Here is a 24096-nt window from a genome sequence, read left to right as displayed (position 1 = left end):
ACTAGTGATTATGAATGGCCAGTCTCTACCTGTGAAGAGAGGGAAGGGGTAAAAAACATTGAAACAGAATTTAATGAAAGTAAAAGTTTTGCAGGTATTATTGCAAATCAATCATGTAGTCAATGCCAGGGATCAAACAATTCATGCTTTTTATTCTAGTCTGTCACCTTCAAAACAACCAGCAGAAATCTTGCCCGAGCCATGTGTATGAAGAATCTCAAGCTCACTATCATCATCATCATCGTATCAGTCGTAAGTTTTTGTCCTTTTAATATATGATTTTATTTTTCAATCTCTAAGAAATTAGGTGCTGGAATTCTTTCTCAGTGATTATCACTCTGAAAAAAAATGATTAGCACTCTGAAATGAGCTGCATATAACTTTTAATGGTGAAACACATGACCAGGGATTAGCTTTCCTATGAAGTTACTGTGACATAGCGTCCCTACTTAAACCCTATTTCCCTACTGAGAATTCTTGTATGTAAGTAGTCGTTTAAGGCATTCCAGATATTCCTGATTATTTAATGGTTTTCTCACTGCTGAAATGGGATTCTTTTAAACTTACATTTTCTAATTGAGTGAATATTTTCTAATTATATTTCTGTTTTCTAGTTAATTCTGTTTTCTATTTCTTTGTTTCTGTTGTATCTTTTCTAATTCATCTGTTTTGTTTCTGGCAACCTTGCATAATTTTTATTAGTTGTAATAGTTTGTCAGTTGATTCTTCTGTGTGCTGTAGACCAGGAGTCAGCAAACTTTCTGTGAGGTCCAAATAGTAAATATTTTAGGCCTTGCAGGTCACATACAGTCTCAATCACATATTCTTTTTTTAAACAACTGTTGAAAAATATAAAAACCATTCTTAGCTCACAGGCAATGGCTGTAGTTTGTTGACTCCTGCTATAGGTAAATTATGATACTGTTAATAATCTTAACCTCATATACACAGATATTTCATTTACAAGCAGTGCTGAATAATTGTGGTATCAGTAGGAATCTTTATTTAGTTCCTGGTTTTAATTGGAATGCTTCTAATATATATGAGTGATATTTACTATGAATTCTTGTTACTTTTATTGTGAAGTTAAAGAACCTTTTATTTCTAGAGTGCTAAAAGTTTTTTTTATCAGGAATAGGCATTTCACTTTAAGAAATGGTATTTCTCTACCCAATGAATTGATAATATAACTACATTTAATATTAATATATTGAATGACATTAATGAAAGCTCTAATAGTTAACTATTCTTTCATTTCTGGGATAAGTACTAAGAGGTCATTATGTAGTATTCTTTTAATGCATGGTGAGTTCAGTTTCCTAATACTTACTTACTTACCCTTGTCTATAAATATAAAGTAGTCTAGGGACTTCCCTGGCAGTCCAGTGGTTAAGACTTCGCCTTCCAATGCAGCGGGTGCAGGTTCGATCCCTGGTTGGGGAGCTAAGATTCCACATGCCTCGTGGCCAAAAAACCAAAACACAAAATGGAAGCAATATTGTAACAAATTCAATAAAGACTTTAAAAATGGTCCACATCAAAAAAAAACTTTTAAAAAAAGTAGTCTGTATGCTGTCCTCCTTTTGGAACCCCAATATAAAAAGATATTGGACCTCTTTGAACTATCCTGCATGTCTGGTAACCTTTTTAATATGTTTAAACTCCTTTTTTGTATCACATTCTGGGTGAATCATTCAGCTAACTCTTCCAGCTCTGTTCATTCTGCTATCCAGTTCTTCTTTTTAAAAATTAATTTTTAAATGTTTATATTTTTAAAGCCATGCTTTAAATTTCTAAGAACTCTTATTATTCTTATTTTAACTTTTTTTTTCATGGAACTTGTACTTGTTAACAAATATACTCTCTCCTTGAATTTGTCTGGATATATATTCAGAGATATATCACAGGGAATTAGTTTCTGCAATGGCAAGAGCTGGCTAGGCAAGTCCAAAATCCACAGAGCACGCTGTCAGGAAGGGCTGACTGGACCTGAGGGGCAGGAGCAAAGCTGTATATACAGGCAGAATATCTTCTGCAAGGAAACTTTGGCTCCACTCTTAAGGCCTTTTAACTGATTGGATCAGGCTCATTCAGATTATGTAGGCTAATCTGCCTTACTTAAAATCAACTGATTTATGAGCTTTAATCACATCTACAAAATACAGCAACACCTTGATTAGTGTTTGATTGGATACCAGTGCACTGTAGCCTCCCCAAGTTGACACACAAAACTGACCTCAAAGAAATGTAGTTAGTTATGCTTATATGTAATGGGTATATTTTTAAAATTTTATTTCTAATACAGTTAAGTGTTGATAGTTATAACCCACCTCTAAACAAGAGGTCTTTGGAGTCCTCACTAATTTTTAAGAGTGTAAAGAAGTCCTGAACCAAAGGGTCGAGAGCTGCCGCTCTAAGGAGTGGGGGAGGGATGCTTTGCTTTGGGGGTAGTTTGTGTCTGGGCAAAGCAGCATTTCCTCCTCATCCTCTTTTCATGTACAGATGCCTAAAGTTAACCCCTAGCAGATATCTCTGACTCAGCTCCACTTCTCCTTGACCCCTATTGAAGGTCTTCCACCTTAGACAGCTGGACCTGCCTAACAGAACAGGGCAGCTATAGCTCTATTAATACTATACTGGAAATTGTGCCTTGATTGTCCCCTTGTTCAGGATCCTCAGGTAGCACATTCTTGGCTTCTCAGCTTAACTTCTTCCTCCTTCTTTGGTCTAGGAATTTAGATTGATTTATAAAGGTAGATTATTATTAAATTCAGATTATATTTATTGATTACTTATTACATGCAGAGTACTTTGCCAACTTGCCAACTCTTTACCAAAAGGTGTTGGTTGTCACCTAACATATTGTACTTCAGCTTTAAAAATCCTTATATTTTAGCTGTGGCAAGTAGTCAACTTTCTATCAAATTGGAATATCTTTGTTTATGTGAATATGATGAGTAGTTTAGCCTATTTATTAATAACCAGAATTTTCTATAACCCCTACCCCCAACATTTGTAGAGAAGTAAGGAAAAACACTTTGGTGACTTTAGGTAGGGAGCATGTAATTCATAATGTATTCTTTTCTAAGTGTGTGAGTAATGAAATCAGTCACTTAAAGATCTTAGAAAGTTGTAATTTAAATCAGAACAAAATGACTGATGTAATGCAGTGAACCTAAATTTTACAATTAATCTCTTTTTGGAATGTAGTAATCTGAGCAAGCATATGCCGTGCAGAATATCATAAGTTAAAATTATAATACCATAATTAAAAAGCTAATACCTCTTTTTGTTTGTTTTTTAAAGCTTTTAAAAATTGAGATACTTAAAGGAAAATGCACATATCTTAAGCATACAGTTCAATGACAGATTCACACATTTGTGTAACCCATACTTTCACCAAGATACAGAGTGTTTTCATCCCCAGAAAGACGGTTCATGTCCTTTCCCAGTCAACCCCCACCCCCAGCTGAGTGGCTACCATTGTTCTGATTTCTTTTGCTGTGGACTAGTTTTGCCGCTTCTAGGACTTCACGCAACAGAATCATACAGTGTATCCTGTTTTTGAGTCCTAAAATGCTAGTATTTAGGACTAGTATTATTAGGACTAGTATTTTTGCTGTGTTACTTATAATTGGGTAATTATAATTATCATTGTTATCCACTGAAAGGCTCATGGCAACATTTTTGCTCATAGGTGATATAGATGTAGAGTCTACTCATGCTTTTTAATATTTTTAATCATCCTAATAATGAAAAATTAATCCATGTGCAAAAACCTAAAAATGTACTTAATTATAAAATCATACTTAAGGGAATCATGCTAATTTGTGATCTTTATGACAATGATGTTATCAGTAGAGTTGCTTATATAGTTAGTTCCATTCTGCCTACTTCCCAGTGAAGAGAAACAACCCCACTGCTTTCCTTACCAGAAAAGAAAACAGTGGAATTCAAGTGGATGTGGGTTATATCAAAAAAGATCATTTTAATTCCACTTCTGTCTTCAAAAATATTTGGTTAGTGTATTGTATTATTACACAACTACTCTAATGGAACCAAAATTTGTTCATCAGTCTTTATATATTATTTAGGAGCCTATGATAGATTCAAGAAAATAAAATTACCTTCTCTGCCCCCCCCCAGGTATTCATCTATATTATTGTGTCACCACTCTGTGGTGGATTTACATGGCCAAGCTGTGTGAAGAAATAAAAAAGTTATCATTAACCAAGGATATGAGAGAACAAGGAGTTAAAAGCAATCCGTGTGATTCAAGTCTTTTAATACTGACAGATGGTGTCTGCCAGTCTCTTCAACCCTCTTCTTTCTCTCTCTTTTTAAAAAAATATTCTTCTATGCCTCCAGATTTATCTTTGTCCTATCAACCAATTTATTCCAGTGCACTTCAGACTGAACCATTTATTGCAGCAGTAGCCTTAAAAAGGCATTTAGTTTCTTTGGTTTGTTAACTAGTGTCATCTACTTATAGATACATTTTTGTTTATAACTGCACAAAGCTATCACCAAGGTAGAAACCACCTGTCTTATGAGCTGTCAACTGAAATTATGGATGACCTTTGTACACACAAAAGTTTAAGAGACAGATAGTATTGCTAACATCTCGTCTTAATGTGTTTTGATTTTGAAGGGTTTTAAGTGCTTGAAAATAAAATACATGGAAAATTGTTGTTATTTGGGGAATTGTAATTAATTGTTGGTGTTTCTAGGAGCCCAAGCAGGTAAAGTATTAAACATTTTATCTCAGTCAGATGGGGAACGTTTTGCTAGCCCATTAGAAGTAAACAGAATTATCCTTGTCTGCCTATTATTAACTTTTAGGAAGAAAGTTTTGATCATTCACAAACCTCGCAGAGCTTGATAGCCTCTATTTCCCCATTGCAGTTGATTTAAGAAGACGGTGGTTTAAATATTGTTGAAGGTTGTGGTTTTTTACATATTCCTTTTTCTTTGGTGGATATTTAGGGCAATTGTATAGATAATAGAATGGGTAGTGGAGGGAGTGGGGAGACACATTCCTCTGGCTCACCAAAGAAAAAGAAGAGAACCACAGTGGAAAAGCCCAAACTGAGTATAGTCAGCAATCAACTCCAGGGTTTGGGTTTGACTGGTGTTGAATAGTAGTTTGAGCATCCTTTGTGGTTTAGAAAGTTCTTTAATCTGCCTAGTTTTGAAGAATTCTTTTGGGAAACTTGAGAGTAGACAGTATGATGCATAGAAACAGTACAAGACATTTTAGCTAACATCCATGTAACTGCAGTGTGAAAAAAACTGGAGTGTAATCATACTGCTTTGGCTACTCTGGCATCTGTTAGCGAGTGTGTACTTTTGGTGTGTATCTGAAAGGACAGCATTTGCTGCCCTAGATCTAATTGCATTTATTTATCAATAAATGCCAGTAAATGGAAATTATATTTAACTATTTGACTATTACATTTGACTATTTTCCCAATGAAAGAACAAATTGGTCTGTAAAACCTAGTCACCTGTTTAGCCTAATCATGTGCCTTGAATATTTATGTGTCTCATAATCTGGCACCTGCTACCTGTTCTTCCATCTATACCTTTCAGTTCATGCTGATTCGTTTGACATATTTTCAACCCCCTGGGACTCTTTTCCTGGTGATCATGTATAGTGCAAATGTTTTTTCAGTCTTCTTTATCAACACTAATGCCTTTTAGTTACATCAGCATTTCCTATTGGAAAACACATTTGTTCCATGAAAACATTTGGCATTCCTTAATAATAATTTCCAAATGTCTTTAATCCAAAGAAAAAGACTTAAAGCTTATTTCCCTTTCTTATACACACCTGAATAAAAATGATGTGCATGTTTTAGGGATAAATTACTTAACCATCCCTTGATCTATTTATGTATAAGAATGCTTTTTAAAGCACATACCTGTTTTAAATGATGCACAAACTGAAGGCATTAATAAAATTTAAGAGTAATACAATGAGTTGCTTGTTTTAGAATTTCTTCCTGCAATCTAATTTCTTCTGATGACATTTTGCCATACTTTACAGAACAAAAGTATTTTACTTATGCTGAAAATACATTTAAAAGTGTGACCTGGAGCCTTACAGTAAAGAGCTATAGCACTGTCTCGGGTGTATAAAATTTCTTCAAAACCAAAAGACACAAAAGAAGTTAAAAAAGTATGTAGGTCATACCAAAACCAACGAAAGATCATGAAATGACCACACAGCCTCTACAGCCATCATCCTGAGACCATGGTTGAGACAGAACAGGAAAAGAACCCCAGGAATTGTAATCCAGTTCAACACAACTATGACTGGTTCTGAAATAGATGGCTCAAAGGAAGGCATTTGAGGGTTAGAGAATAATTTGTTGGAGCAAAACAGGTGTAGGTAAAGAAAAAAAGAAATAGAGTGGCAAAGGTCAAATGTACAAAAACTGGGCCACAGCGAAACAATAATCTGTCACTTTGGGCCTTTGAACCTAGGTAACTGAAGTCAAGAATGGTAGAATATGTTTTTGTACATGCTAGAGCAACTCAGAAACAGCCCATTTAACTCTCCCCAGGCCTCCTCCAGGTTTCAACTGAAGTGTGCATTCCCTAACCGGACAGTTAGAGGGGGGGAAATAAGGCTATTTGGTTGTTATGAACAAAGAAAGAAGTGGTACAAGCTAATTATTTCTCTTTACTTCGAACCCTTGGCCACAAGGTCAAATAGTGTCACAGTTCCTAAGCTTCCTTCAGAATAGAGGGACATGGCTTCCATCAGATAATGATTCTTCCTTAACTCTGCTTTCCCAGCCTCAACATAGACGAAGAAATTGAGTTGCTTCCCTGGATATCTTAATGAAATTGATATAACAACAGAAATAGCAGCCCTAGACCCTCCTACAGTGTTTTACATTAGAAGCAGATCTGTTTCTGACTACTCCATCTTTTAAAAAATAATAAATGGGGTAGACTGGTGGTGGTGGTGGTGGTTAACCTATGATTCAGTTTGAATTCAATGAGTAAAACAGAGCCAAGACAAGTATTACAGAAACAAGGGGTTTAATACTGTCTTCAAGCTTATACAGGTGTATGACAAAGGAAGAGAAAGTCTGGAAGGGAGGTGCCAGGGGATCAGAGGAACAGTCCTAAGCATTTCCATTAAAGTGCTAGTGCTGTTGAACAGGTGAGAATCCCTACAGGTCTGTTTGCCAAAATAGGTGTGTGACAAGAGTTGTGTGGAAAAGAAGCCACAGGCTCAGTAAACCTGATGCCAAGTACCCAATTGTGTCCCCAGTTGGTCAACAGGGCCAGTAGTCAAGAGGATGAGCTGGATGCAGAGTGGAGGAGATTGAGAAAAAGACGGGGTATGTCAGGTAGCTTAGCATCTTCATGTCTGACTGCCCTGACCTTCAAAGAGTATTGGCCTCCACTTTCCTTCTGCTTTCCAAGTCTTATGTGAGTTCATTTCACTGGCAAAACAATTCTAAAAGCATATAGGGAAAGGAGTTTTAATGAAATTCCCAGCTTCTAGCAAGAACAGTGGTGCCAGTCTAGTACAGTCAAGTTCTTCCTATATTCATTTTTAAGATCAACTGCTTCATCTTATGGAGAAAGACCATTTGGGAAGTTAAAGTATTCTTTTGGTCAAGGTACATTGTACAAAATTATTTTGGATTCGCGTTGTTTATTAAAACAAAATGTCTAAATTCAGAATACGTTGTGACTTGTTACATCTCTTCCAAAAAGAATAACTGTGAAAGAAAATTCATTTGCACAGGTTGACACCCTGATTTACTTGTTTTTCATTTGCATTCCAATTTGGACCAGCATAAAGAAAAGTTTAAAAGTCTCATGCAGAGAGAGAGAACATTAAATTCAGTAATACCCCTTACAGACTTCACTGCTGGCCAAGATGGAGTAACACAGACTGTATTTACCCTCCCACCTGAAATAACCCAGTAAAGGACAAAATATTGGAAACAACTGTTTTTAAGACACTGGACTCCAGGCAATGAAGGGCAGTGATATTTCAAAGAGGTGAACCCAATTATTGCCCCAGGTTATTATGTTGAGAAAGTATTCAGGCTACAATGGAGTGAGAAGGAACCCAGGAAGAGCCTGGAAGATTCCCTGAGTTGACACATGACAGATATCCAGAGATGTTTGCAGGGCAGGGCAGGGCATGGTACTAAAAATGAGACAGTTGCAGAGAGAGGACTCTAGAGATCTGAGGAAATTACCCAATGGCAGGGAAAGAACCAACCAAAGACTAGAAGGAAGAATATCCTACACCCACACGGGGCTAGGAATAACCCTACAGACAGGAGATAGACAGGAAAACCTCATGAGTCACAGGGTATTGGGTAGAGTACTCAGAAGGGTCTTGCATAGACCAGGGTTTCTCAATCTTGGCACTGTTGGCCTTTGGGGCCAGATGTTCTTTGAGATTGTCCTGTGCATTGTGGGATGTTTAGCAGCATCCCTGACCTCAACCCACTGGATGCCAGGAGCACCCTCTCTCCAATTGTGACAACTAAGAATGTCCCAAATGTTCCTGCAAAGTTGGGGCGGGGAACAAAATCAACCTTGGTTAAGAACCACTGGCCTAGACTTAAGAGTCTCACCCAGGATAATAAATCTTAAAATCCAGACCTTAGAAGCTGTTTCCAAGTAACTGTCCTAGAACAAAGCTTAAAGATATATTTGTGGGAATATAAACAAGGTAAAAGTGTGTTGAGCAGGGCAGCAAATAAAAAATTACCAGTCACACAAAGAAGCAGGACAATATGACCAATAATAAGGGAAAAACCAATTAAAATAAATGTGGAACTGATACAGATGTTAGAATTACCAAAGACATTAAAAGTTGTTAATATTATATTTCATATGTTCCAAAAGGTAAGTAAAGATATGGAATTTGAAAAGGCCCATTGAATTTTTAGAGATGAAGGCTAGGTTTTCTGAGATAAAAAATAAACTGGATAGAATTAGTGACAGCATAGACCTTTCAGAAAAGATTATTGACCTTGAAGACATAGCAATACAAACTATCCAAATGAAATGTACCAGTTAAATGTCAAAATGAATTTTAGAAAAGGAAGAGTCAACTCTAAATGCCTGTAAGAAACTCACTTTAAACATTAATGTGTTAAAGTAAAAGCATGGAACAATATACATGTTGACACCAGTCAAGAAAATTGGAATGGCTATTGTAATATCAGATGAAGTAGATTTCAGAGCAAAGAGTATCCAGGGATAAAGGAGATTATGTGTCAATTCATCAGTGGTCAGGGTATAGGGATTAATTTTGGGGGATAGGTTTGGGGCTACCTCTGACTGCAGCCCCGTAATATGGGGAAGAAAATAAATACTAGAGGTTGGTTTGTACTTCAGATTCTTGCTTAGAAACTAACCCTGGTAAAGAATTGTAACTGGAGATACAGTGAGACATGAGAAATTAAAAGTATACCTTTTTTAATTATATATTACTGCATAACTACAATCCTAAAAATGTGTGCCATTAGAAAATTACAAGCATTTTCCAGTGTTCATGTTTATGATCAGGTTAAGGACTCCATAGGGGTCAGGGTAAGGGTCAGAATCAGGAGTCAGGGGTAGTTGTCAGGAGTAGGGGTAGGGGTCAGGGTGAGGGTCAGAATCAGGGGTCAGGGTTAGGGGCAGTTCAGATGCTCATCATTGTGCATAAATAGATAAAGCACAGATAAATGCATGTTAAAGGTTACAATGTAGAGGCATTAATTTTAATTTTATTATTTGCTTTATGGTCTGCAAATACTTGCTACAGGTAAAATATACACAACAATCCTGAGGAAAATGAACACTGGGTTTCTGATTAGCGATAACATTTCTGAAAGCCACTTTTTCTCTGATGGCTCCATGTGGCTTTTGAAGTAAATAAACTGATCACACAAAGATCAACTTTGACCCAAACACCAGTAAAACAAGCAAAGCTGGTGAAAACAATAAAGAAAAAAAAAACAACCATTGCAGTCCTGGAAATTGACTTAAAGGCAGTCAGCACATGAAAAAAAATCAGGAAAGTCTGCTACATCTTGGTAAGAACAGTGAGATTCTGTGGCACTTTAACCCTGACCCACTCCCTCTCTTCTCCTCCAAACTCAGCTTGATGGAGTGAGGCTAGAAGATAGGTATCCCTCCTCTTCCAGCTCCAGTCAAGAGATATGGAATCTCCCCAGGAGTGTCAGGCTGCCAGCCCTTCTTATGTCCCCAGCTCCACATTACAGAGGCTCAATCCTAGGTCAGTGTAGTCAAGAATCAAGGTTCCCTTCCTCCACCTAGTACCCCTTCATAAGGCAGAGGCTCCACCTCAGGTGCAGCATGATGAAAATACTGGGGCCCCAATCTCCCTCACCCCGGGTCAATTGTAGAGTACAGATTCTGTGCCAAGGCAAACAGGCTGCCACTCCAGCTCAGCACCCTGTCAGAAAGCACAGGTATCACTTTGAGGGAAGTGGATTCCTGTCCGTAGCTCCAGAGAAGTGCCTTAGATATTCCACCCAGGGAGAGAGGCAAGAGATAGAAGGCTGTAAAGCTGTCCCTAAAGGGACAGGCTGTATATAGAACAGAGTGGGTGGGACAAAGCCTACAATGTAGATAATGGAGAAAAGCAATTGAGAGCAGACAGGAGATCAAGATGGAATAGAAGGACATGGAGGTCACCTCCTCCCACAAATATATAAAAAAATACATTTACATGTGGAATAATTCTCACAGAATACCTACTGAACACTGGCAGATGATATCATACAACCAGAGCTGCAAGATCACCACATAACTGGATAGGACAAAAGGGCAAAAAAAAAAAAAAAAAAAAGGAATCAGGACAGAACCTATGCCCCAGGGAGGGAACTCTGAAAGGGGAAAGGTGCCCTCATCCTGGGAGCCCCCTTCACTGGCTGGGAGATCAGCTGGGACAGATAGAGAACTTCAGAGGCTCAGAGGAGAGTGCAGCAGCCTGCTTGTAGCAGGCAGGACAGAGAGAGACCTGCACAGAAGGCCACCTGGCCACCTCACTGAACACCCCAGCCTGAGATGTGTGCCTGCCGGTGTATGCATCGGCAGGGTGCTGAAATCCAGTGGACAGACCCAGGGGCAGAACTCAGTTTGTCTCTGTGGAGACAGCCCAAAGGACCTGGAGTGTGGTCTGAGCCACAACTGGTGGTGTGAGCAGGATGGAGTCCAGGTCCACAGTAAAAGCCCCATTATCAATGCCCGCCTGAAGGGAGGGGTGTGGCCCCACCCTAGCAGCCTCATTCTTAGCTTGCTCACAATGGGCCTAGCTCCACTGCTATGAGTTCTGGGAGCACACAAGCGCTGGGGGGCAAGAGGGCTTAACTCTGAGCTGACTCCCAGTGGGTGTGCAACTTTGGTGGATTCATTCTGGCAATTTTGTGAGCGCAGCACCTGGGGGACATCCAAGGTGATTACTGGTGCTCCTGTAGCTGAGGTGGGTCCAGCAGCAGCAGCAGGCTTTATGGGTTCACACACACAGAGGCAGGGCTGAAATCTGAGCTGATTCCCAAGTGCTCCCACAGCAGAGGTGGACCCAAGGGTAGTGCCAACAACAGTGTACTTTGTGAGCACACACAATGGGTGACAGGCAACATCACAGAGTACAAGTCTTGGAGGACAGCTCTTGGAGAGGAACACACAGTGGCTCCTTTCCCAGCAGGAGCACTCCAATTCCACCTACCTCACACCTCAGCTTAAAACTGGATCAGGGGACTTCTACTCCAAAAACTGGAGAGCAGACCCTGACCCCAAAAGGGCTGTGACAACCATGGAGCAAATAGAAGGCCCTGTCTAACATCCAGTGCAGACTCTGGTCACCACAACACTTATCATGCCCCCTATCAAGGGGATAATGACCAACACATCCTGAGGAAAGACATGGCAGGCATCCATACCAAAAACAGCCCTTGCACCAAAAATATTAGACTCATGCAGGCTACACAGGGATGCTCCCACAAAGAAACAGACTTTCAAGACAACAGTAGATAACTGTTTCTCCTAAATTCATGGAGTTAGAGAAATATAAGTAAAATGAAGAAGCAGAGGAACCACTCCCAATTAAAAGAACAAGAGAGATCCCCTGAAAGAACAAACAATGAAACAGACCTCTCCAGTCTACCAGACCCTGAGTTCAAAAAGTAGGTAATAAAAATGCTGAAGGAATTAAGAAAGGCTATCAATAGAAATGCAGATCACTGTAACAAGGAACTAAAACTTTAAAGAGAAGTCAATCAAAACTAGACAACTCAATTGCCAAGATGAAAACTGAGCTAAAGGCAATAAATAGCAAGGTAATACAGAAGAACAAATAGGTGATCTGAAAGATAGACTAATGGAAATCATCTGATCAGAACAGCAGACAGAAAGACAAATGAAAAAAAAAACAAAAGCAACATATGAGACTTATGGGATAATATAAAGCATGCCAATAGGGTTCCCCAAAGGAGAAGAAAGAGAAAAGGGGATCAAAAAGGTAGTTGAATAAATTATAGCTGAAAACTTCCCAAACCTAAAGAAGGAAACATATCCAGGTACAGGAAACACAGAGAATCCCAAACAAGATGAAACCAAACAGACCTAAACCAAGGCATATCAGGATTCTAAAGGCAGCAAGAGAAAAACAAAGTGTTAGTTACAAGGGAACCCCCATAAAGCTATCACCTGATTTCTCTACAGAAACTTTGCAGGCCAGAAGGGAGTGGCAAGATGAATTCAAAGTCCTGAAGGGGAAAAACCTGCAACCTAGGATACTTTACCCACCAAGATTATCATTTAGAATAGAAGAGAAAGAATTTCTCAGACAAGCAAAAACTAAAAGAATATAGCAATACTAAACCTATCCTAAAAGAAATATTGAAATATTTCTTTTCATCTCTAAATAGAAATGAAGGGCTTCCCTGGTGGCGCAGTGATTGAGAGTCTGCCTGCCGATGCAGGGGATACGGGTTTGTGCCCTGGTCTGGGAGGATCCCACATGCCGCGGGGATGTATATGTATATGTATATGTATATGTATATGTATATGTATATGTATATGTATATGTATATGTATATGTATAACTGATTCACTTTGTTATAAAGCAGAAACGAACATACCATTGTAAAGCAATTATACTCCAATAAAGATGTTAAAAAAAGAAAAAGCACACATGGAACATTCTTTAGGATAGACCACATACGAGGACACAAAACAAACCTCAACAAATATAAGAGGGTAGATATTATTTCAAGCATCTTTTCTGACCAAAACAGCATGAAACTAGAAATCAACCACCAAAAAAATGAGGGAAAAAAAGATTACATGGAGGCTAAATAACATGCTACTAAAAAACCAACGGGGGGGCTTCCCTGGTGGCGCAGTGGTTGGGGGTCCGCCTGCCGATGCAGGGGACGCGGGTTCGTGCCCTGGTCCGGGAGGATCCCACGTGCCGCGGAGCGGCTGAGCCCATGAGCCATGGCCGCTGGGCCTGCACGTCCGGAGCCTGTGCTCCGCAGCGGGAGAGGCCACAGCAGTGAGAGGCCCGCATACCGCAAAAAAAAAAACCAACGGGTCAGTGATGGAATCAAGGCAGAAATTTAAAAATACTCTGAGACAAATGACAATGAAAACACGACCATACAAAAATCTACGGGATGCAGGAAAAGCAATCCTAAGAGGGAAGTTCATAGTAATACAGGCCTTCCTCAAAAAAACAAGAAAAATATCAAATAAACAACTTAACCTACCACCAAAAAGAATTAGAAAAAGAACAAACAAAACTATTATTTCCTTCCATCAGAGGAAGGAAATAATAAAGATCAGAGTGGAAATAAATAGAAATAAAAAATAGAAATAAATCAATAAAACCAAGATTTCGAATTTTGGAAGGATTAAAAAAATCAACAAACCTCTAGCCAGGCTCACCAAGAAGAAAAGAGAGAGGACCCAAATAAACAAAATAAGAAATGAAAGAGGAGAAATAACAGCCAATACTGAAGAAATACAAAAAATTATAACAATACTATGAACAATTATATGCCAACAAATTGAACAACCTAGGAGAAATGGACAAGCTTCTAGAAACATACAGCCCACAAAAACTGAATCAAGAAGAAATAGATAATTTGAACAGACTGATCACTTGAAGTAAAAGAGAATCTGTAATTTTTAAGCTCCCTGCAAACAAAAGTCCAGGACTGGATAGCTTCACTGGGGAATTCTATCAAGCATACAAAGAAGAACTTATGCCCATCCTTCTCAAACTCTTCCAAAAGATTGAAGAGGAGGGAATATTTCCAAAGTTATTCTATGAAGCCACCATCACCCTGATAGCAAAACCAGACAAAGACACTGCCAAGAAATAAAATTACAGGCAAACATCTTTGGTGAATATAGATGCAAAAATCCTCAACGAAATAGCAAACTGAATCCAGCAACACATAAAAAGGATCATATACCATGATCAAGTTGGATTCATCCCAGGGTCACAAGGATGGTTCAACATATGCAAATCAATTAATATGATACACAACATCAACAAAAGGAAAAACAAAAAGATGATCATCAAAGACACATCATCATCTCAATAGATGCAGAAAAAGCATTTGATAAAATTCAACATCCATTCATGATAAAAAAAAAAAGCCTCTCACATATAGAGGGAACATATCTCAGCATAATAAAAGCTATTTCTGACAAACCCACAGCCAACATAATACTCAACAATGAAAAGCTGAAAGCCTTCCTGCTAAAATCTGGAACAAGACAAGGAAGCCCACTCTCACCAATTCTATTCAACATAGTATTGGAAGTCCTAGCCACAGCAATCAGACAAGAAAAAGAAGTAAAAGATATCTAAATTGGAAGGGAAGAGGTAAAATTGTCATTATATGCAGATGACATGATACTTTATTTAGAAAACACTAAAGACACCACACAAAAACTATTACTGATAAACGAATTCAACAAGGTAGCAGGATACAAGATAAACATACAGAAATCTGTTCCATTTCTCTACGCTAACAGTGAAATATCAGAAAGAGAAAGTAAAAACAACAATCTCTTTTAAAAATCGCATTAAAAAAATACATAGGAATAAACCCGACCAAGGAGGTGAAAGACTTATACACTGAGAGCTGTAAAACATTGATAAAGGAAATTGAAGGTGATTCAAAGAAACTGAAACATATCCCATGCTCTTGGATTAGAAGGGTTAATACTGTTAAAATGGCCATACTACCCAAAGCAATCTACAGATTTAATGTGATCCCTATCAAATTACCCCTGACATTTTTCACAGAACTAGAACAAATAATCCTAAAATGTATATGGAACCACAAAAGACCTAGAATTGCCAGAGCAATCCTGAGGAAAAAGAACAAAGCAAGAGGCATAACTCTCACAGACTTCAGACAATACTACAATGCTACAGTAATCAAAAGAGTGTGGTATTGGCACAAAAACAGATATATGGATCAATGGAACAGAATAGACAGCCCAGAAATAAACCCACACACCTGTGGTCAATTAATCTTTGACAGAGGAGGCAAGAATATACAAGGGAGAAAAGACAGTCTCTTTAGCAAGTGGTGCTGGGAAAGCTGGACAGTTCCATGTAAATCAATGAAGTTAGAACACTCCCTCACACCACACACAAAAATAAACTCAAAGTGGCTTAAAGACTTAAATATAAGACATGACACCATAAAACTCCTAGAAGAGACCATAGGAAAAACATTCTCTGACATAAATTGTAGCAATGTTTTCTTAGGTCAGTCTCCCAAGGTAAAAGAAATAAAAGCAAAAATAAACAAATGGGACCTAATCAAACTTATAGGTTTTGTACAGTAAAGGAAACCATAAACAAAACAAAAAGACAATCTGTGGAATGGGAGAATATATTTGCAAACAATTCGACCAACAAGGGCTTAATTTCCAAAATATACAAACAGCTCATACAGATCAATATCAAAAAACAACCCAATCAAAAAATGGGCAGAAGACCTAAATAGACAGTTCACCAAAGAAGACATACAGATGGACAATAAGCACATGAAAAGATGCTCAACATCACTAATTATTAGAGAAATGCAAGTCAAAACCACAATGAGATATTACCTCACACCAGTCAGAATGGGCTTCATCAAAAAGTCTACAATAATAAATGCTGGAGAGGGTGTGGAGAAAGAAGAACACTCCTACACTGTTGGTGGGAATGTAATTTGTACAGCCACTATGGAGAACAGCATGGAGGTTCCTAAAAAACTAAAAATAGAACTGCCGTATGATCCAGGAATCCCATTCCTGGGCATATAGCTGGAAAAGATGAAAAGTCTAATTCGAAAAGATACATGCACCCCAGTCTTCATAGCACTACTATTTACAATAGCCAAGACATAGAAACAACCTAAGTGTCCATCAGCAGATGAATGGGTAAAGAAGATGTGGTATGTATGTGTATATATATATATATATATATATATATATATATATATATATACACACACACACACACACACACACACAATGGAATACTACTCAACCATAAAAAAGAATGAAATAATGTCATTTGCAGCAATATGAATGGACTTAAAGATTACCATACTAAGTGAAGTAAATCAGAGAAAGACAAATATCATATGACATCACTTATATTTGGAATCTAAAAAAATGATACAAATGAACTTATTTACAAAACAGACTTACAGACTTAGAGAACGAACTTATGGTTACTGGGGGGAAGGGATAGTTAGGCAGTTTGGGATTAACATGTACACACTGCCATATTTAAAATGGATAACCAACAAGGACCTACTGTGTAGCACAGGACCTCTGCTCAATGTTATGTGGCAGCCTGGATGGGAGGGGAGTTTGGGGGAGAATGGATACATGTATATGTATGGCTGAGTCACTTTGCTGTGCAGCTGAAACTATCACAACATTGTTAATTGGCTATACTCCAATATTTTAAAAAAACCAAAAAACCCACTAATTTGAAAAGATACATACACCCCAGTTCATTCTTTTTTTTTTTTTTTTTGCGGTATGCGGGCCTCTCACCGCTGTGGCCTCTCCCGTTGCAGAGCACAGGCTCCGGACACGCAGGCCCAGCGGCCACGGTTCACGGGCTTAGTTGCTCCGCGGCATGTGGGATCCCCCCGGACCAGGGCACGAACCCGCGTCTCCTGCATCGGCAGGCGGACTCTCAACCACTGCGCCACCAGGGAAGCCCCCCCAGTTCATTCTTGATTTGGCTATTGAGAGGTCTTTCCATTGGCTCCTGTTTTCCTTTGACATAATTCCATCTTGTGGGGTTTTTTTTTTATTTCCTTACTTTCAAGATTATCCTGGCTTATATATTTACTGTCTCAGTTCTAGCATCAACCATTTCTTCAAAGAGCCCTTGTTCCTTTTATTAGAGAATGGTATTAAAAATGTACATGTGGGAGCTAAATGTGCCCCAATGACAATGCAAGAAAATATATCCAACCTATGTGTACTGTTGAAGCTCAGCTTGGCCCACTCCAAAACATGCCACAATGGCATAGTGATTATTTCGAATTAAAGTTATTTAAGAAATGGCTGACCTTCCTCTCTGTCTCCCTGAAAGCAGGAAATACATCTCCCTTATGAAAGGTGCACTCCCATAAGGGTGGTAAAGAGACACCCTTATCCCCTGAGATAGGGAATTCGGGGCCAAGAAGCCTATATGAAGTGTGGACCAAAAAACAATGCAGAAGGCTGCAAATAAGAAGAGTTTATTCAAGGTCTTAAGAATTGCAATTCAGGGATTTCCCTGGTGGTCCAGTGGTTAAGACTCCATGCTCCCAATGTAGGGGGCCCAGGGTCGATCCCTGGCCAGAGAACTAGATCCCACATGCATGCTGCCACTAAAGGTCCTGCATGCCTCAATGAAGATCCCGCACTCAGCAATGACGATCCCACATGCCACAACTAAGACCCAGTGCAACCAAATAAATAAATAAATATTTTTTTTAAAAAAAGAATTGCAGAGGGGCTTCCCTGGTGGCGCAGTGGTTGAGAATCCGCCTGCCGATGCAGGGGACACGGGTTCGTGCCCCGGTCCGGGAAGATCCCACATGCCGCGGAGCGGCTGGGCCCGTGAGCCATGGCCGCTGAGCCTGCGCGTCCGGAGCCTGTGCTCCGCAATGGGAGAGGCCACAACAGTGAGGCCCGCATACCACCAAAAAAAAAAAAAAAAAAAAAAAAAAAAAAAAAAAAAAAAAAAAAAAAAAAAAGAATTGCAATTCAGGTGAAACTGAAAGAGTGTTCCAGGGAAGAGAAAGAGTCAGGAGTTTATAAATATCCTCAGCATCCATCTCCAGTACTTTTTCATTTTTATGAAATGAAATTGCATCCATTAAACACAAACGCTTCTCAACCTCTGGCAACCACATTCTACTTTTTGTCTCTGAATTTCACTTCTCTGAATACGTCTTATAAGTGGAATCATATAACGTTTACCTTTTGTGACAAGGTTATTTCACTTGGCATAATGACTTCAAGGCTCATCCACGTTGTGGCATGTGTCAGAATTTCTTTCATTTATAAGGCCGAATAATATTCCTTTGTGTATATTCCACATTCTTTTTATGGATGCATCCATCCGTGGACATTTGGGTTACTTCCACGTTTTGGCCATTGTGAATAATGTTGCTATGAATATGGGTGTATAAATATCTGTTTCAGATCCTGCTTTCAAACATTTTTGGTATATACCCTGAAGTGGAATTGACAGATCATATGTTAATTCTATGTTTAAGATTTTGAGAAACTGCCATAATGTCTTCCACAGTGGCTGCACCATTTTACTTTATTTCTTTTATTTTTTTTTTTATTTTTTTTTTTAATTTTTTTTTTTATTTATTTTTTTTTTACTTTACTTTTTTTTTTTTTTTTTACTTTATTTCTTATATGGCAGAATAATATGGAAGTTTATGGATCTACCCTGTTTTGCTTATCCATTCATCCACTGATGGGCATTTGAATTGTTTTTACCTTTGGGCTATTGTGAACAGTTGCTATGAATATTTGTGTACCACTTTTTGTTTGAACACTTGTTTTCAATTCTTTGGAGGCCTGTATCTAGGAGTGGAGTTGTTGAATCAAATGGTATTTGTACTTTTATCTCTTTGAGGTAATGCCAAACATATGGTCTGAACTTTTACATTTCCATAATCAATGTGTAAGGGTTCCAGTTTTGCTACATTGTTGCCAACACGTTTGTTTGTTCTTGATTATAACAATTTAGTATATACAAATATATATCGCATTGTGTTCTAATTTGCGTTTCCATCATAACATGAAAAATATACTTAAAACGGTTTTGTTAGAAACTCAAATCTCAGGATACTGCTCAGTAGCCATAGCTGTTGCATAACCCCAAACTATTAACATTTACCCTAAATACATGTTTAAAACCATTAGGCCCAAAAATGAGCCACCAAAATTCATTACAATACCACAACCAGTTCTAATACTCACAATTAACACAAGCTCACAATAAATTTGTGCAGGTTTTAAAGAAAAGCCTATACAAGTAACTAGAAAAATAGTACTTAAATACAGTGTATGTCATCATTATTCTTACATGGAATGTAACCATGGCCAATGACATGAAAAAAACTCACTGTATTTCAACTATAAGAACATTAATGATCAACATTCAAAAATCCCTCGCATTAATCAAAATTGCTAACAACAATTTTATTGATCTACCAGTCCTATGAAATATCTCATCATAGTGAAGTTTCTATTCCCTGCTTGGTATTTGTTTAATTTTATAAATATTAACAGATTTATTCCTAGCAATACATTATACATCAGATACAATAACCATTTTCTCATCTGTAACGCATATCTACCAAGATGTAAACTACAGATGAATTATCCGATACTTACATGCAAGTGGAGCTTCCATATTCTTTATTTGCTTATTTGTTCATGTAGGGTGAAGGCCTGTATTATGGATCTTGCACCCTTCTTAGAAACATGAGACATTGGAAACATCCTACTATTTACAGTAATAGCCACAGCAGAGGTTATTACATCTTACCATGAGGCTAAATACCTTTTGAGGACCAACAGTCATTTCAGCAATTCCTTACATTGGCCCCAGCCTAGTCAAATGAATCTGAAAAGGATTCTCAGTTGATAAATCCACCCTTACCTGATTCTTCACTTTCCACTTTATCCTCCCATTTTTTATTGCAGCTTTAACAGCTGTTCACCTATTAGTCCTTCATGAAACAGGCTCTAATAATCCAACAGGGATCTCATCCAATATGGACAAAATCACATTTCATCCATACTGCAAAATTAAAGAAATCTTGGGTGCCTTGTTCCTATTTCTAATCTTACTAATACTAGTAGTATTTTCACCTGAACTTCTAGTGGATCCAGACAATTATACTCCAACTAACCCCTCCAACACTCCCCCCACATCAAACCAGAGTAATATTTCTTATTTGCATACACAATTCTATGATCCATTCACAAAAATTCGGTGTACTAGCCTTAATCTTCTCAATCCTAATTTTAGCAATTGTCCAAATACTTCATACATCAAAACAACAGAGTATAACATTCTGACTTCTTAGCCAATATTTATTCTGATTACTAGTAGCAGACTTATTAACACTAACATAAATTGGAGGACAACCCACTAATGATTCATTTATTATTATTGGACAACCAGCATCTATTCTATATTTTCTTCTAATATCACTAACAAACATTATTGAAAACAACCTCCTAAAATGAAGAGTCTTTATAGTATATTTATTACTCTGGTTTAGTAAACCAGAAAAGGAAAACATATCTCAATAAGACTCAAGGAAAAAGCTCCAGCTCCACCATCAGGACCCAAAGCTGAAATTTTACTTAAACTATGCCCTGAACAATTTGCTTATGGGACATAAACACTATTTTTAAGTAATATATAAGTATTTAAAAATGACATCATAAAAACTAACATTACCATGTATTTATGCTTTATGTGCCTTCCCACATATATAAACACATAATATGCTTTATCATACATGGTACATATATGTATAATTGTGAATTAATTATCTACCCCATGCATATAAGCATGTACATCAGTCTATTAATATTACATAACACATTAAAACAGTTCAATCCATATTAGTTCCAGCCCCTAAGGATATTCATAGGGAATAGGACATACATTTATTAATCATATATACCACATAAAGTCAAATCATTTCCAGTCAACATGTTTATCAAAACTGATAATGAGAGCTTAATCAGTAAGCCACAATAAATCATCAACCCGCTCACAAACATGCCTCTCTCTTTGTTCTGGGCCCATGAACCATGGGGATTTTTGTAAATGAACTATATCTGGCATCTGCATCTTACTTAAGGGCCATCTCACCTAAAAATTGCCTACTCGTTCTACTTCAATAAGACATCTTGATGGACTAATGACTAACCACCCCATGTTAACACATAACAGGTTTCTTGCATTTGGTATTTTTAAATTTGGGGGGTTGCTGTGACTCAGCTATGACCATCAGAGGCCTTAACACAGTCAAGCAACTTGTAACTGAGCTTAAATTGAATAGTATTTACCAATATAAGCAACTATAATGTGTTATTGAGTCAATGGTCACAGTACTAGAGCAATTACACATATATGTACATATGCACATGCATTTCAGGTAAACAGCTTCCTTAATCAAACCCTCCTACTTCCCACTAAATCTCATACTTTGTATGCTATTATTGCCCTGCCAAACCCCCCAAACAAGGCAAAGCATATAACTACACAGGAGTCAACTAACTCATCTAACAAACATATTGCCCTTACCTCACCAACCCAAAGTTAGTATAACTACAAACTAGCCTCCTCATAATACCAATTGCCTATAGAAGTCTTATATAGAAAGACATCCCCCTAGATCTGCCATTTACTTCAAACAAAATAAATAATAAAGTACATTTTAATTCTCTGCATAAGAAAAAATATTAAATATTTCAATACTAATTTTAATACAACCCAAACTACTAAACCAAATATATCATTTAAATACAGAAATCTTATATGTACAAAGTCCTGCTTAACCTGTAATGTCATTTAATAATTAAAGTGAAGCACTGTAAATGCCTAGATGAATTTATTAACTCCATAAACACATAGGTGTGGTCCCAGCCTATTAATTTCTTATAAAATTACACATGCAAGTATCTGCGTCCCATTGAGAATGCCCTCTAAATCATAAAAGATTAAAAGGAGCAGGCATCAAGCACACTAAAAAGTAGCTCACAATGCCTTGCTTAATTTCACCCCCGTGGAAAATAGCAGTGATAAAAATTAAGCCATAAAAGAAAGTTTGAGTAAGTTATATTAAATAATTAGGGTTGGCAAATTTCATATCAACCACCTTGGTCATAAGATTAACCCATATCAATAGAAATACAGTGTAAAGCATGTTAAAGATTACCCCCAAATAAAGTTAAGTCCTAGCTAAGCTAAAAAGCCCTAGCTAAAATAAAAATAAGCTACAAAAATGACTTAACACTTCTGATTATATGACAGCTAAGATCCAAACTGCGATTAGCTATCCCACTATGCTTAGCCCTAAATTCAAATAATTATAACAACAAAATTATTCACTAGAGTACTTATTAGCATCAACCTAAACCTTAAAGGACCTGGTGGTGCTTCATACCCTGCTAGAGGAGCCTGTTCTATAATCGATAAACCCCAATAAACCTCACCAAACATATACACCACCATCCTCAGGAAACCCTAGAAAGGAACAGTAGTAAGCAAAATTATCAGACATAAAAATGTTAGGTCAAGTTGTAACTTATGGAATGGGAAGAAATGGACTACATTTTCTACCTCAAGAATATAAATAATTTATATGAAAGATGTTATGAAATAAAACCAAAGGAGGATTTAGTAGTAAATTAAGAATAGAGTGCTTAACTGAATCAGGCCATGAAGCACACACACACTGACTGTCACTCCCCCTCCAATACTGATAACTTAATATGCCAGTAATAAGTTCCAGACATATAAGAGGAGATAAGTTGTAAGGAGGTGAGCATACTGGAAAGTGTGCTTGGATGAACCAAAGTGTAGCTTAAAGAAAAGTACCTAGGGACTTCCCTGGTGGCACTGTGGTTAAGAATCCACCTACCAATGCAGGGGACACGGGTTCAATCCCTGGCCTGGAAAGATCCCACATGCCGTGGAGCAACTAAGCCCGTGTGCTACAACTACTGAGCCTGCGCTCTAGAGCCTGCGAGCCACAAGTACTGAGCCTGAGTGCCACAACTACTGAAGCCCGCACACCACAACTACTGAAGTCTGTGCACAGCAACGAAGACCCAACACAGCCAAAAGTTTTAAAAAATAAATAAGAAAAGAAAAGCACCTAGTTCACACCCAAGAGAGTTCATACTGCATGGACACTTTGTACTACAAGTAGCCCAAACTTCCCACCAAATTCAAGTATCATTAAGTAAATTAAATAAAACATTCATTCAACATCTGAAGTGTAGGATATAGAAATTTGTCTGGTGCTATAGATAAAGTACCATAATGGAATGATGGAAGAAGTATTAAAAGTAGCAAAAACTTACCCCTTTTACCTTTTGCATAATGATTTAACTAGAAAACTTTAACAAAGAGAACTTAAGTTAAATACCCTGAAACCAGACAAGCTACTTATGAACAGTTTACAAGAACAAACTCATCTTTATGGCAAAATAGTGAAAACGATTTATGAGTAGAGGTGACAAGCCTAACAAGCCTGGTGACAGCTGGTGGTCAGAAAAGAATTTTAGTTTAACTTTAAGTATTACTTTAAAAACATAACTTTTAACATAATTTTAAATGTTATTATAAAAAGGAGAGCTTCTTAGATATAAGATACAACCTTCTCTAGAGAGTATGCATAAATATCACCATAGTTGACTTAAAAGCAGCCGCCAGTTAAGAAAGCATTCAAGGTCAACAACACATTCATCTTAATACCAATAGTAAATAAACCAACTTCTAATTTAATACTGGAC

The 24096-nt window shown here is 37.6% G+C and overlaps 1 protein-coding gene across 1 annotated transcript in view; it reads left to right on the top strand.

The window, feature by feature from the left end:
• The window catches only part of VAMP7 (vesicle associated membrane protein 7), a 67943-nt gene extending 61964 nt beyond the window's left edge, over positions 1–5979 (top strand). The window contains exons 7-8 of the mRNA XM_059050514.2: positions 160–252; positions 4147–5979. Coding sequence (XP_058906497.1) covers positions 160–252; positions 4147–4215 — 162 coding nt within the window. The 3' untranslated portion in view covers positions 4216–5979. The remainder of the gene's footprint in view (positions 1–159; positions 253–4146) is intronic.
• Positions 5980–24096: the final 18117 nt, after the last annotated feature.

This window comes from Kogia breviceps, chromosome X (genome assembly GCF_026419965.1).
Source record: "Kogia breviceps isolate mKogBre1 chromosome X, mKogBre1 haplotype 1, whole genome shotgun sequence".
NCBI lineage: Eukaryota > Metazoa > Chordata > Mammalia > Artiodactyla > Physeteridae > Kogia > Kogia breviceps.
The sequence above is the reverse complement of the archived record's forward strand: the minus strand, read 5'-3'. Positions and strand labels throughout refer to the sequence as shown.